The following is a 12836-nucleotide window of genomic DNA, read 5'->3' as shown; positions in this document are numbered from 1 at the left end:
TTCTTTTTAGGCTGCAACTGCAGCATGTTCAAGTTCCCAGGCTAGGGGTTGAATTGGAGCTGCAGCTGCTGGCCTTTGCCACAGCCACAGCAACGCCAGATCCAAGCTGCACTTGCAACTTGCAAAGCAGCTTGTGGCAATGCCAGATCCTTAACCCACTGAGCGAGACCAGGAATCGAACCTGCATGCTCTCGGATGTATTTGAGGAGGAGGAGAAGGTATTCCTAAAAGAACAAGGAAATTTTCTTATGTACCCACAAGACAGTTGTCACATTCAGGAAATGAACATAGCTGTAGTACTATTATCTAATCTAGAGGCTTTAGTCAAGTTTGTCAGTTGTCTCAGCAGTGTCCTTTATAAGAAGGGAAAAACAGAACCTCCATATGCCACGGGTGCAGCCCTAAAAGGTCAAAAGACAAAAAATAATAATAGTAATAATAGAAAAACATTTTTTTCCTCATCAAAGATCTGCTAGAGAGTCACTTACTGCATTTAGTTGTTATTTCTCTTTAATTTCCTTCAGTCCCGAACAGTTCTTTGTTGTTTCTATCTTTTGTGATCATGGCATTTTGAAGAGTATAGGCCATTTCTTTATAGAATGTCCCTCCATTGGGTTGTGGTTATAATTTGATTAATAATTAGAACAAGTTTTTATTAATACTTAAGTCTTTTTTAGTAATGTCAGGAGATTTTCCATTTTTCCTTAGTTTAAAATTTTTTTCTTTTTCTTCTTTGTTTTAAATTGAAATAAGTTGATTTACAATGCTGTGATTCAGTTTTTTATACACACACACACACACCCATTCTTTTTTTTTTTTTTTTTGGCCGCACTTGTGTCATATGGAAATTTCAGGCCAGGGATTGAAACTGAGCTGCAGCTGTGGCAACACTGGATCCTCAAGCTGCTGTGTCACAGCAGGAACTCTCTATACATTTCTTTTTTTAATTCCTTTCCATCATGATTTATCATAGGACCTGTGCTATATAGAAAGACCTTGTTGCATATCCAGGTTTTCAAATTTAGCAGCATAATCTTTCATAGTATTTTGGGTGGGGGACTCCCACAGCATGTGGAAGTTCCCAGGCCAGGGATCAAACCAAACCTGTGTCACAGCAGTAAGTAACCCAAGCCACTGCAGTGACAACACCGGATCCTTAACCCTGTGGAAAACTCTTCATAGTTATTTTTAATTAAAAAAATGTTCTATGTAAGGCAAAAGCTTTTTATTTCTGTTTTTATGCGTCATTTCTCTCTCTCTCTCTCTTTTTTTTTTTTTGGTAGTTTTGCCAGAAATTTCTCTTGTAGTATCTAAAAAGAATGAGATTTTAGTTTAGTTGATTTTCCTTATTGTATGTTTGTTTTCTTTTCTTTTTTTGTCTTTTTGTCTTTTTGCCTTTTCTTGGGCCGCTCCCGTGGCATATGGAGGTTCCCAGGCTAGGGGTCTAATTGGAGCTGTAGCCGCCAGCCTACTCCACAGCCACAGCAACGCAGGATCCGAGCCGCGTCTGCGGCCTACACCACAGCTCACGGCAACGCCGGATCGTTAACCCACTGAGCAAGGGCAGGGATCGAACTCGCAACCTCATGATTCCTAGTCGGATTTCTTAACCACTGCGCCACGATGGGAACAACTGTATGTTTGTTTTCTATTTAATTTATTTATGCTCTTTATTATTTTCTTCCTTCTAATTTCTTTGGCTTTACCCTGATATTCCTTTCCCAGCTTTATAAGACCAGTTTTTGGCCCATTAATTTCATTTATCTACTTCTCTATTATTAGTAATTACAATTATAAATGTCCTGAAAAATAATTGTATGTGTGTACATATATGTATGTAAGACTGGATCACTTTGTTATACAGCAGAAATTGACAGAACATTGTAAATCAACTATAATTTTAAAAATGTTTTTAAAAGGTTTTAAATGTCCCTCTATATCTTATATATTTTATTTTATTTTTTCACTTTATTTTTGAATTACTTGTTTTTATGGCCACACCCATGGTCTCATACATTTTAATGTACAGTATTTTCATTATTATTTGGTTCTTGTTATTTCCTAATTTGCTTTAAAATTTTGCATTTATCTGGGAGTTAGTTTCCAAGGAAATGAGTTCATGTTTGGAGGTTGTGGTCAGAGACCATCTATAATACCAGTTATTTTAATATGTTGTGATTTCCTTTAAAAGGGCCTGGAATATAATCCTCCCAAGGATTTTGCGCACAGGTCTTAGCCACTTTCACCTCAGCTTAATAGGAAGCAAACTTTGCTTTTGGTCTGTTCTCTCTTGTAGCATAGAAAATAACCTCAGAGTAAAAGCTGGAGTCAGTGTGCAGGCTCACCTCTCATACTTCTTCCTGAAGTATCTTAGCCTCTCCTTGCCTGCATTACCTGTTCTCCAGTGTCCTTGCAGAGGTATATTCTATATATGTCTGGTTTGTGTCTAGAATTGCAGCCAGGGGGGAGGAACCCACAGTTATATTCATGATAAGATATATAATATTATTATAATTATATATAATATATAACATAAATATGCAAAATTATAATAATTATATAATATATATAATAGAATATATATTATATTCATGATAAGAGGGCCATGGGGTTACCTGATATTAGGGCTGCCTCCCCTGTAGCTTGCTGGTGGTAATAATCAGAAGCTATGAGTACACATAAGAACACGGGTCTGGGTATTTTATAGGTTGATTTGAGTGAAGGACCAGTAAATCTTAACAAATTTGATTAGGAATGGGGGATTTTGCTTGGGGTACTATGCATTGAAGCAAAAATCGACAGTGGATGGCATACTTATTTTATATAAACTTTTTTTTGCCTTGATCATGGTTTGAGATTTACTTATGAGAATTTAAATTTCTGCTTGAGAAAACATACACTCATTAATTTAATTTAATTTAATTTTATTTTATTTTTTTGTCTTTTTGCTATTTCTTTAGGCCACTCCTGCGGCATATGGAGGTTCCCAGGCTAGGGGTCCAATCGGAGCTGTAGCCACTGGCCTACGCCAGAGCCACAGCAACGCAGGATCTGAGCCGCGTCTGCAACCTACACCACAGCTCACGGCAACACCGGATCGTTAACCCACTGAGCAAGGGCAGGGACCAAACCCGCAACCTCATGGTTCCTAGTCGGATTCGGTAACCACCGCGCCACCACAGGAACTCCACACTCATTAATTTTAAAATAGATTTGTTGTTCCGAATGCTATAATTTGTGCTGGAGTTATACATATAAAGTTTTTATAGAATTCTGAGCAGGTCAGTAGTAGTGAGTATTTGTGCATATCAGTTAGCCATTGCCAAAATAATGTTACATGTTACAGGTTGGGTCCAGGGAAACAGATTCTGAGGTGGAGATTTACATGCTGGAAATTTACTAGAGAGTATCCTTGGGATCAACACCAGTGGAAGGGAAGGGAAGGAGGCAGGATTGGACAGAGGGAGAAGGGGGCTGTGACACTGTGTGAACAAAGGCCTCAGCCTTTACATTCATGCATCATCGGATGCAGGCTGCCCCCAAAAGAGGGCGTGACCTTGGGGGATGAATCTTTCTTAAATTGAGGACAGTCTAGAGAGGAGCAACAGCTGAAGGCTGTTCTAGCACTGGGTGAATAAGCTTGTAATTCTCAAAAAGGAAAACACAGTATCTGTTATACTGCCCAGAATTTCACTGGCTTATAACAACAAGCATTAATTTCTATAGATTGTCTAGGGTTCTATTAAACTATACTGGGCTGATTTAGGGGTGAAGCTGCAGGTTGGGTCCAAATCTCGTCTGTTTCTCTCTTGTCTTCTGTTGACAAAAGTCAATAGCACAAGTCCAGATGCACAAAATAATGTCCAGGCTCTGTAATGTCACACATCCAGTTGGCCACCCGAGTCACATGGCCAGTCACAATCTCTACGGAGTGGAAGAATACTCTCCCTCAGAAGTCCCGGGGAGGGAGTGAACACTTGCCGAACAATAGTCTAGTTCACCGTGGTGTAATTCTGCTTAGTGAACAAAAGATGAGAAGTCCACTGCCAAGATTTCATTGTCAGTCTTTCTCCTAAAATATTTCTGTTTGTCATCTCCATCTGTTTTGATGAGATGAAATGTGACAACACCTTCACCACTATTTGGCAGAAGGAACAGTTTGTGCTGAGTTCTTATGATTTTAAAAATTTAGATTTGAATGGATCTTGTGTGTATCTGTATTTCTATTGAAAAGATGGTATCTTTGCAAAGTATCTGGAGACTTTCATTTTCAAGTTCTTTATCTTATTTTAAATTGAGGTATACCTATAAGTAGGTGCACAGCTTTAAAATTTTTACGTTCATATAAACCATTGCTCAGACCTAGATGACAAACAAGATTCCCTCATCTTCCTTCCCAGTCAATGATACCCCCTTCTAAAACATTCATTATTTCTGACTTCTCTTATCATAAATTGTTACTTTTCTCAAAATTCATATAAAAATTCATGTTATCTTATATGTCTAGCTCTTTGAGGCTTTAATCTTAACTGATAAATAGTAAGTTGTTGGTTATAGGTCAGACTCCTATGTCTTTTCTTAGCCTATTTCTGTGAGTCTCCACTGGAGTCTTTCTGTTTTAGAAAGTATATTTTGTGTTTTACTTATGTAGCTTTTTACAGTAGGATTGGACTGTACAAAAGTTTGTTCAGAAGAATCTTCTATGTGTATTAGAGAGATGGAGTTAATACAGACTCCTTGCAAATAATGTGATCCTCTTTTGTGAAGGTGGTCATTGATTTTTAACAGAATTATTCCTTAGGCATTCCACAATGCCTGTGTCTAATGGGATTTTTATTTTCTACATACTAATCATTACTGCACTCTCCTCTAGGCTGTGGTAGTAAATGTGGGCTTTGGAGGTTTCATAGCCTGCACTCAGCCTAAGTCTGACCCATTCTTTCCATCTGATTTGTGACAGAACGCAGGAGTTAGTCTTCCAAAAGCAAATGCTTATTATTTCAGTGTTCAGCAACACAAACATACTCTGTAAAGAACAGAACTTTGAGGGAGTTCCCTGGTGGCTCAGCAGGTTAAAGTTCCAGCATTTTCACTGCTGTGGCTCAGATTGGATCCCTGGCCCCAGAACGTCTGCATGCCGCAGGTACAGCCAGAAGCAAACAACCACCCACCCACAACAGAACCTTTATTTATTTATTTCCATTTTTGTCTACACCCACAGCATATGGAAGTTCCTGGACCGGGGGTCACATCCAAGCCACAACTGCAACTACGTCACTATTGAAGCAACACCTGATCCTTAACCCACTGTGCCAGGCCAGGGATCAAACCGGCGCCACCACATCAACGCCATATCATTAATCCATTGCACCACAACAGAACTCCAGTAACAGAACCTTTAAAACAACCTGATCACTTTGGATTTTGGTCACAGTCACTTAATGAAGCCTGGGATACTACTTTGGTACTTTGAAGCCTTGTTAGTTAAAGCCCATCATCATTTTTAAAAGTGCCTGTAAGACATTTTTATTCATATAACATGAACAAAAGACTGAAAATCCATTCACACGTTGAGTGGTTGGTATAATATCCACTGAGAAAAAGCTCATTTAAACTTGTGATTTTTGATTTCAGAGCACATCTGCTAATTATAAAAATTACTTGTACCTCCTGAACAATCTCAGCAGCACAGTAAATTTGTATAATTGTTGATTTAGAATATCATTTAATTTTTTTAAGTTATCCACTATAATTTTAGGAGTTTTAAAAATAGTCATTTATGGAAATATATTATTAATTGAAGGGATCCCTAAGTGCTGTTGATCTTTACATTTTCATAGATCAGTTATCTAAATAGTTATTTAGTTTCAGGGATGATGGCGTAAGAGTGTATGACAGAACCTGTGAAGTGAGAGGTTAGCTAGAAAAGCGAAATTTAGTTGATTCTGAAGTTTGTAGAGCACAAGGGAAGAATAAAGATCAATTCTAACATTTTTGTGACCTCTGCTGCAGAAGAGTAAGAAGAAATTCACTTGAAAGTTGAAGTTATTCGTCCATGATTGTGACACATACAGCAAGAGACTACATGTGATCAGTGTAGTCCTAGCTGTGATTATAATTAGGAAATTGATTATGAAATTAGTTTGCTTTTGTTTTATGGAATCCAGTGATTTATTTTAGGTGAGATGTCAACCCTTGTTAAAGCCGTTAGTGAGTTACTGTTAATAAACTTGTCCCAAACCCTGCTTTTAGCTCTGTCAACAAATTCATATTCTGTACCCTTATTCAGCATCTTAATGTATCACAGTGTAAATATTTTAATATGTATTTTAGCTAATAAATTTTTCTCTTTAATAGAGTTTAGCTGATATCAGAGCTTATTTTATGCTTTTGTACCTGTAGGGAACTGTCCCCTGTCCCTATCAGATATTTAGGGATGGATAGCTTTTAAGCTAAATTTTTAAGCAACATTCTGTCACATAGATGGGACTCTAACCTCATTTATGAAATTTTAATAATTGTTAAAAGATACTTTGTGTAAAAGGTGTAAGACTTCACATGTTAGAAAATTTAAACAGAACTAATTCTCACTTGGCAAAATTTTCCCATCAACCAAAGTTGCCTCACACCAGATACTTACCCCAACACAGAGCTGACCATCCTGTTTTGCATGTTTCCTGCTACACATGCAAATGTGCATGCATATTATGAATGGATTTTTTAAAAAATAAGCTAGATCCAAGGTACTTTGTAAAAAGCCAGTTATATTATCCTAATCTATCTTTCCCCCTTTCAAATTACTCTTCGTATCACTCGCCCTTAAAATATTTATGTACCCCCACTGGCCTAGCCTATTCCAAGCAAGCCTAGTCATCTATTCTTGGTCTTAGAAAATTTAAGCCAAGTTACTATTTTTATGGGAATATGTAGTTTTGTTTCTTTTGTTATGTTTAGCATGGATGTGTAATTTTGTCTTAATCATCATTCTCAGTTTCATTGTTTTCTCATCTCTCCTTAGTGTATAATTCTCTTAATTCAACATGAGAATATTTTTTTTCTTACTCTTTGATATGTACTCATATTTTCCCCTTGTTAAGGAAGGCTATGCCAACCTTGTACAATAGCTGAAGTGAAGTAACTCTGGCTTTTTTTTTTTTTTTTGGTCTTTTTAGGGCCGCACCCATGACATATGGAAGTTCCTAGATTAAGGGTTGAATCAGAGCCATAGCCACTAGCCTATGCCACAGCCATAGCAACTCGGGATCCAAGCTGCATCCTCAACCTGTGCCACAACTTATGGCAATGCTGAATCTTTAACCCACTGAGCAGGGCCAGGGATCAAACCCCACATCCTCATGGATGCTAGTTGGGTTCTTAAAATGCCGAACCACAACGGGAACTCTGAATCTGATATTTTTAATCAAAAGGATAGTAAAACTTACTGGATTCTAATTTTAATAGCTGGAGGTCTTAGGTCTTCATGGCTGGGTTGCTATAACAAATAAATGCATTTTAAAAAATGCACACCTTGTTTCTTGGTGGCTCATTGTGTTAAGGACCCGGCATTGTCACTGCTGTGCCTCAGGTTGCTGCTGTAACATGGGTTGGATCCTTTGCCTGGGAAGTTTTGCATGCTGCAGGCATGGCAAAAACAAACAAAAAACACCCAAAAGACCTTAAAAGGTACAGATCAACATATTCCTAAAAGCAATAAATGGTATTTTAAGTAATTAAGTAATTTGTTGTTTAATTTTTTTCTTTTTTGTCTTTTGTCCTTTTTAGGGCTGCACCCAAGGCATATGGAGGTTCCCAGGCTAGGGGTCCAGTCGGAGCTGTTGCTGCCGGCCTAGGCCACAGCCACAGCAACACCAGATCCAAGCTGCATCTGCAACCTACACCACAACTCACGGCAATGCTGGATCCTTAGCCCACGGAGCAAGGCCAGGGATCGAACCCACAATCTCATGGTTCCTAGTTGGATTCATTTTCTCTATGCCATGATGGGAACTCCCTAATTTTTTTCTTAATTGTGTTACCTAAAATCAAATACTTAGTATATTGCTAATTTAGTGCATTATGCATTTTAGTATTTCTGTTCTTAAATAATTTAGCAAGTTTGCATTTCTGGCTGATCTTTTCTCTCCTCTTTTTTTGTAGTTTCATGCTATGGATACGTTGTATAGGCACAGCTATGATTTAAGCAGTGCAATTAGTGTCTTAGTACCACTTGGGGGACCTGTTTTATGCAGAGATGAAATGGAAGAATGGTCAGCCTCTGAAGCTAGTTTATTTGAAGAGGCACTGGAAAAATATGGCAAAGACTTCAATGACATACGTCAAGATTTTGTAAGTAGAAAATTGTGAATTAAATAAAGTGTTGGGGTGGGAATATTTTATCTGTTTTAAAAATTTAGTAAAGCTTACACTATTCGTCTAGCAAGCCTGTGACTTAGTAATTTTTATCTGCTCAACATAGAATGAAGGCCAGTCTTGTGGAGGGAGACATTGACATTTGTCCTGAGAAGTAATTGTGAGTAAGACCCAGGGTCAGGAGGCCCTGAGTTCTTGCCGTAAACCTTGGCAGTATGAGTTGCCTCTCTCTGAGTTCCAAGTTTAAAATATGCTCAGCTTTTCTAACCACTTGCACTAAATATTTCTGATCTCTGCTTTTTAAGCTTATTGTTCTCCTTTAGACCTTCAGGATTTTTCTAGTTATCTTACTAATCTTTGAGCCTGAATTGATGCAGACCTCTAATATAGAAACGACCTGTACCAAGCAGAGTAGGAGAATTTGTTTTATGGGTTTTCAGTCTTTGACTCTTCTTGATGATATGCAGGACCTTACTTGCATTTTAAATACTAGGTCATCTTGTCTACTATTATATGCTTCCTTTGTATTTATGGAGTCACTCTCCGTAATTAAGCTTACAATCTCTTTGAAATGAGAAAAAATTTCTATTTGAGAAGTAGCTTTCTAGAGCTGCCATTGCTATAAGAAATTATGAAAATAGACTCTTTATAGACTATGAAGTATCTAATGTGAGCTAATATCCTGCCTTTTATGTTGTTGCATCTTTTTCGAATTTTTTTCTGAAGGAAAATTTTACTTTTTTTTTTTTGGTCTTTTTGCCTTTTCTAAGGTCTCTCCCGTGGCATGTGGAAGTTCCCAGGCTAAGGGTCTAATAGGACCTGTAGCCACCAGCCTACGCGACAGCCATTGCTATGCCAGATCTGAGCTGCGTCTTCTATCTACACCACAGCTCATGGCAACGCTGCATCCCCAACTCACTGAGTGAGGCCGGGGATCAAACCCGCAACCTCATGGTTCCTGGTTGGATTTGTTAACCACTGAGCCACAATGGGAACTCCCAAAATTTTACTTATTAATACGTGTTGATATATTAAATGCCAAACATGATAATTAAAGCTATTAGTGTCACTGGCATTTGCTCTGGCAAAACGTCACTCATATCCAGATTGTTATATTTCATGGTGTCAATTTATAAGACATGCAGTTGAGAATTTTTTTTTTTTTTTTTGTCCTTTTGCTATTTTTTGGGCCACTCCCGCGGCATATGGAGGTTCCCAGGCTAGGGGTCGAATCGGAGCTGTGGCCACCGGCCTGCGCCAGAGCCACAGCAACTCGGGATCCGAGCCACGTCTGCAACCTACACCACAGCTCACAGCAACGCCAGATTGTTAACCCACTGAGCAAGCGCAGGGACCGAACCCGCAACCTCATGGTTCCTAGTCGGATTCGTTAACCACTGCGCCACGACGGGAACTCCCAGTTGAGAATTTAAAATGCATTGATAGCATTTAGCTTCAGGTGGTCAGAATATCACAGCAGCACAGTGTTATTGATATAGTGTAGCTCCACCACTAAATAGAAACTGCAAAAACACAACCCTCTAAAAAACAAAGTCTGTAGGTCTGATAAACCAGTAGAAGGTGAGAAATACTAAGGTGATACTACTTTTCCCTGCACTGAGTGTGACATGCTCATTTTATGTTCCAGTAATCATTTCGACTTGGTTCAATTCAACAAATGTTTATTAAGCACCTGCAACATACCAGGCCCTTAGGTTTGCACTCGGCATGCAACAGAAGTTTAATGTATCCTTATTTCATAATCAAGATCAAGAGATTGAAAGACATTCTTTCAAGTAAAAAATAATGTAATTATTTCTGTCAGTAATAAGAACAAGTTTTATGGAGGCGGTGGGAAGGGAACTATTAGTTGTGGTGATCAACCCAGGATTGTCTTCACAGAGTTAACTGGCATTGCAGCTGGACCTTTGATGGCAAAGGGAGAGAGCAGCAAATTGACCGGTATACACTGAAGTGTGGATCTTGTACACAGCACTCTGGGCACTTAATAAAGGACTAGGAAAAGCTGCACAGTACCTTGGTAGTAGCTGGCATTCATAGGAGGTAAAATAACTGTGGATATTGGTATAACAGCAGTAATGCTGTAGGATTATGATCTAACAAAATTCTTAGTAATTTGTAGCACAACGTATATTAGTTTTTTCTGAAGTTGTTTAGAGGGCTTGTTGATGAGCCAATCCACATTAGGTTTGTTGTGCTTTGAAGATTGGAATTCATCATTAGTGTCAAAAAGCTTAAAGAAGATAGAACATCAAGAGCCTAACTATTCCAAGGGTTTGTGTTTTTAAACTTTGGGTTTGGGGTGTTTTTAAACTTACATTTCCCCTCCTCCACCCATTGGTGAAAAGCAAGTACACAAAAAAGTGTTCAGCATCACTAATCATCAGGGAAATACAAATCAAAATTCAGTGAGACATTGCCTGATACCTGTTAGGATGGCTATTGTTTTTTTAAAATGTTGGTAAGAGTTAGCGTTAATTCTTCTTTAAATCTTTGGTGAAGCCATCTGGTCCTGGGCTTTTCTTTGTTAGAAGGTTTTTGATTACTGATTCAGTATTCTACTCATATTTTCTGTTTCTTCATGATTCAGTCTGGATAGGTTGTTTATTGGAATTTATCCATTTATTTCTAGATTATCCAATTTGTTGGTGTTTAATTGTTCATAGTAATCTCCTATGATCCTTTGTGTTTCTGTGGTATCATTTGTAATGTCTCTTCTTTCAGTTCTGATTTTATTTATTTCAGTCTTCTCTCTTTTTTTTTCTTAGTTTAGCTAATGACTTGTCAATTTTGTTTGTCTTTTCAAAAAAACCAGCACTCAGTCCATAGATCTTTTCTGTTGATTTCCTTGTTTCCACTTCATTTATTTCTGTTCTGGTCTTTGTTGTTTCCTTTCTTTTGCTAAGTGGGATCACTGTCTTTTCATTACTTATTTATTTTTTTGGCTGCATCTGCCTCATGCCAAAGTTCCCAGGCTAGAGATTAAACCCATGCCACAGCAGTAACCCAAGCCACAGCAGTGACAACGCCAGACCCTTAACCCACTAGGCCACCAAGGAGCCCCTCTTTTCATTCTTTTTTTATTTTTTCCTCTGACAGGGTAATTTCTAATGACTTTTTTTTTTTTTTTTGGTCTTTTGCTTTTTAGGGCTGAACCTGCAGCATGTGGAGGGCCCCAGGCTAGGGGTGGAATCAGTGCTATAGCTGCCAGCCACAGCCACAGCCACAGCAATGCAGGATCCATGCCACGTCTGCAACCTGTACCACAGCTAACAGCACCGCCAGATCCTTAACCTGATGATCAAGACCAGGGATCGAACCTGAGTCTTCATGGATGTTAGTTGGGTTTGTTAACCACTGAGCCATGACAGGAACTCTTGACCTATCTTTTTTGTTATTGTTCTTTTTTTTTCTTTTTTGGCTGCCTCACAGTATATGGACTTCCTGGTCCAGGGATCAGATCCTAGCCACAGTTGCGACCCACACTGCAGTGTGGCAGTGCCAGATCCCTTAATCTACTGTGCCTGGCTGGGGACTGAACCTGTGTCCTGGTGCTACAGAAGCCACCAATTCTGTTGCATCACAGCGGGAACTCCTCTAATGACCTGTTGTTGAGTTCACAGATTTTTCTGCTTGATCAAGTCTGTTGCCGATGTTCTGTATTCTGTATTTCATTTAATTCATTGTATTCTTTAGCTTTAGAATTTGGGTTTTCTAAGTGATTTTTTTTCCTCTCTCTGTTGAACTTGTTTTGTTTGTATATTGTTTTCCTGATTTCATTGTCTATCTGCGTTTTCTTGTAGCTTACTCAACTTCTTTAAAACAATTCTTCTAAATTCTTTACCAGGCAAATCCTAGATCTCTATTTCTTTGGGGTCAGTTCCTGGAAAATTACTGTGTTCCTTTGAGGGTGTTATGTTTCTTAGTTTTTTATGTTTCTCATAGCCTTGTGTTGGTGTCTGTGCATTTGATTGAGCGCTCACTTCTATCAGACTTTACAGACTGCTTTTATCGGAGAAAGACCTTTACCTGCAAGTGGGTACAAGGGTGCCAGCTAAGTGGGGTGTGATGGTTGTAGCTCCTGGGAAGGCCCATTGGCTTTGCATGTTCAGCTGTATCAGCCAAAGCCAGTGTTGGTAAAGATTGCAGAGGTCTCCATGACCAGGGCTGCAGGGGTCTGCAGCAGCAGAGAGGACTTTTGGGATCTTCAGTGGCAAAGGCTGCTGGGGAACCTTCTGGATTCTTTTTCTCCCACAGCATTTGTCGTTGGTGAAGGGTCTCTTTTGTTGCTGGGTCTTGCTTTGAACTGCTCAGTTGGTGGCAGTGATGCCTGAGGTGTGGGTATGTGTGGATCAACCTTAAAGCCAGGAGGGAAGTGTGTGCGCTCAGAGGGTGACTGCAGCCTGTGATCTGTTGCCTGGGATGTGAGCGCTGTGGAGCAGCTA

At 39.0% G+C, this 12836-nt stretch overlaps 1 protein-coding gene across 8 annotated transcripts in view; it reads left to right on the top strand.

The window, feature by feature from the left end:
- Positions 1-12836, top strand: part of MTA3 (metastasis associated 1 family member 3) — a 229128-nt gene that overhangs the window by 166233 nt on the left and 50059 nt on the right. For all 8 annotated transcript variants that reach the window (XM_047782189.1, XM_047782188.1, XM_047782186.1 and 5 more), the window contains exon 9: positions 8158-8346. In XM_047782189.1, coding sequence (XP_047638145.1) covers positions 8158-8346 — 189 coding nt within the window. The remainder of the gene's footprint in view (positions 1-8157; positions 8347-12836) is intronic.

Source organism: Phacochoerus africanus, chromosome 5 (assembly GCF_016906955.1).
Source record: "Phacochoerus africanus isolate WHEZ1 chromosome 5, ROS_Pafr_v1, whole genome shotgun sequence".
Lineage (NCBI taxonomy): Eukaryota > Metazoa > Chordata > Mammalia > Artiodactyla > Suidae > Phacochoerus > Phacochoerus africanus.
The sequence above is the reverse complement of the archived record's forward strand: the minus strand, read 5'-3'. Positions and strand labels throughout refer to the sequence as shown.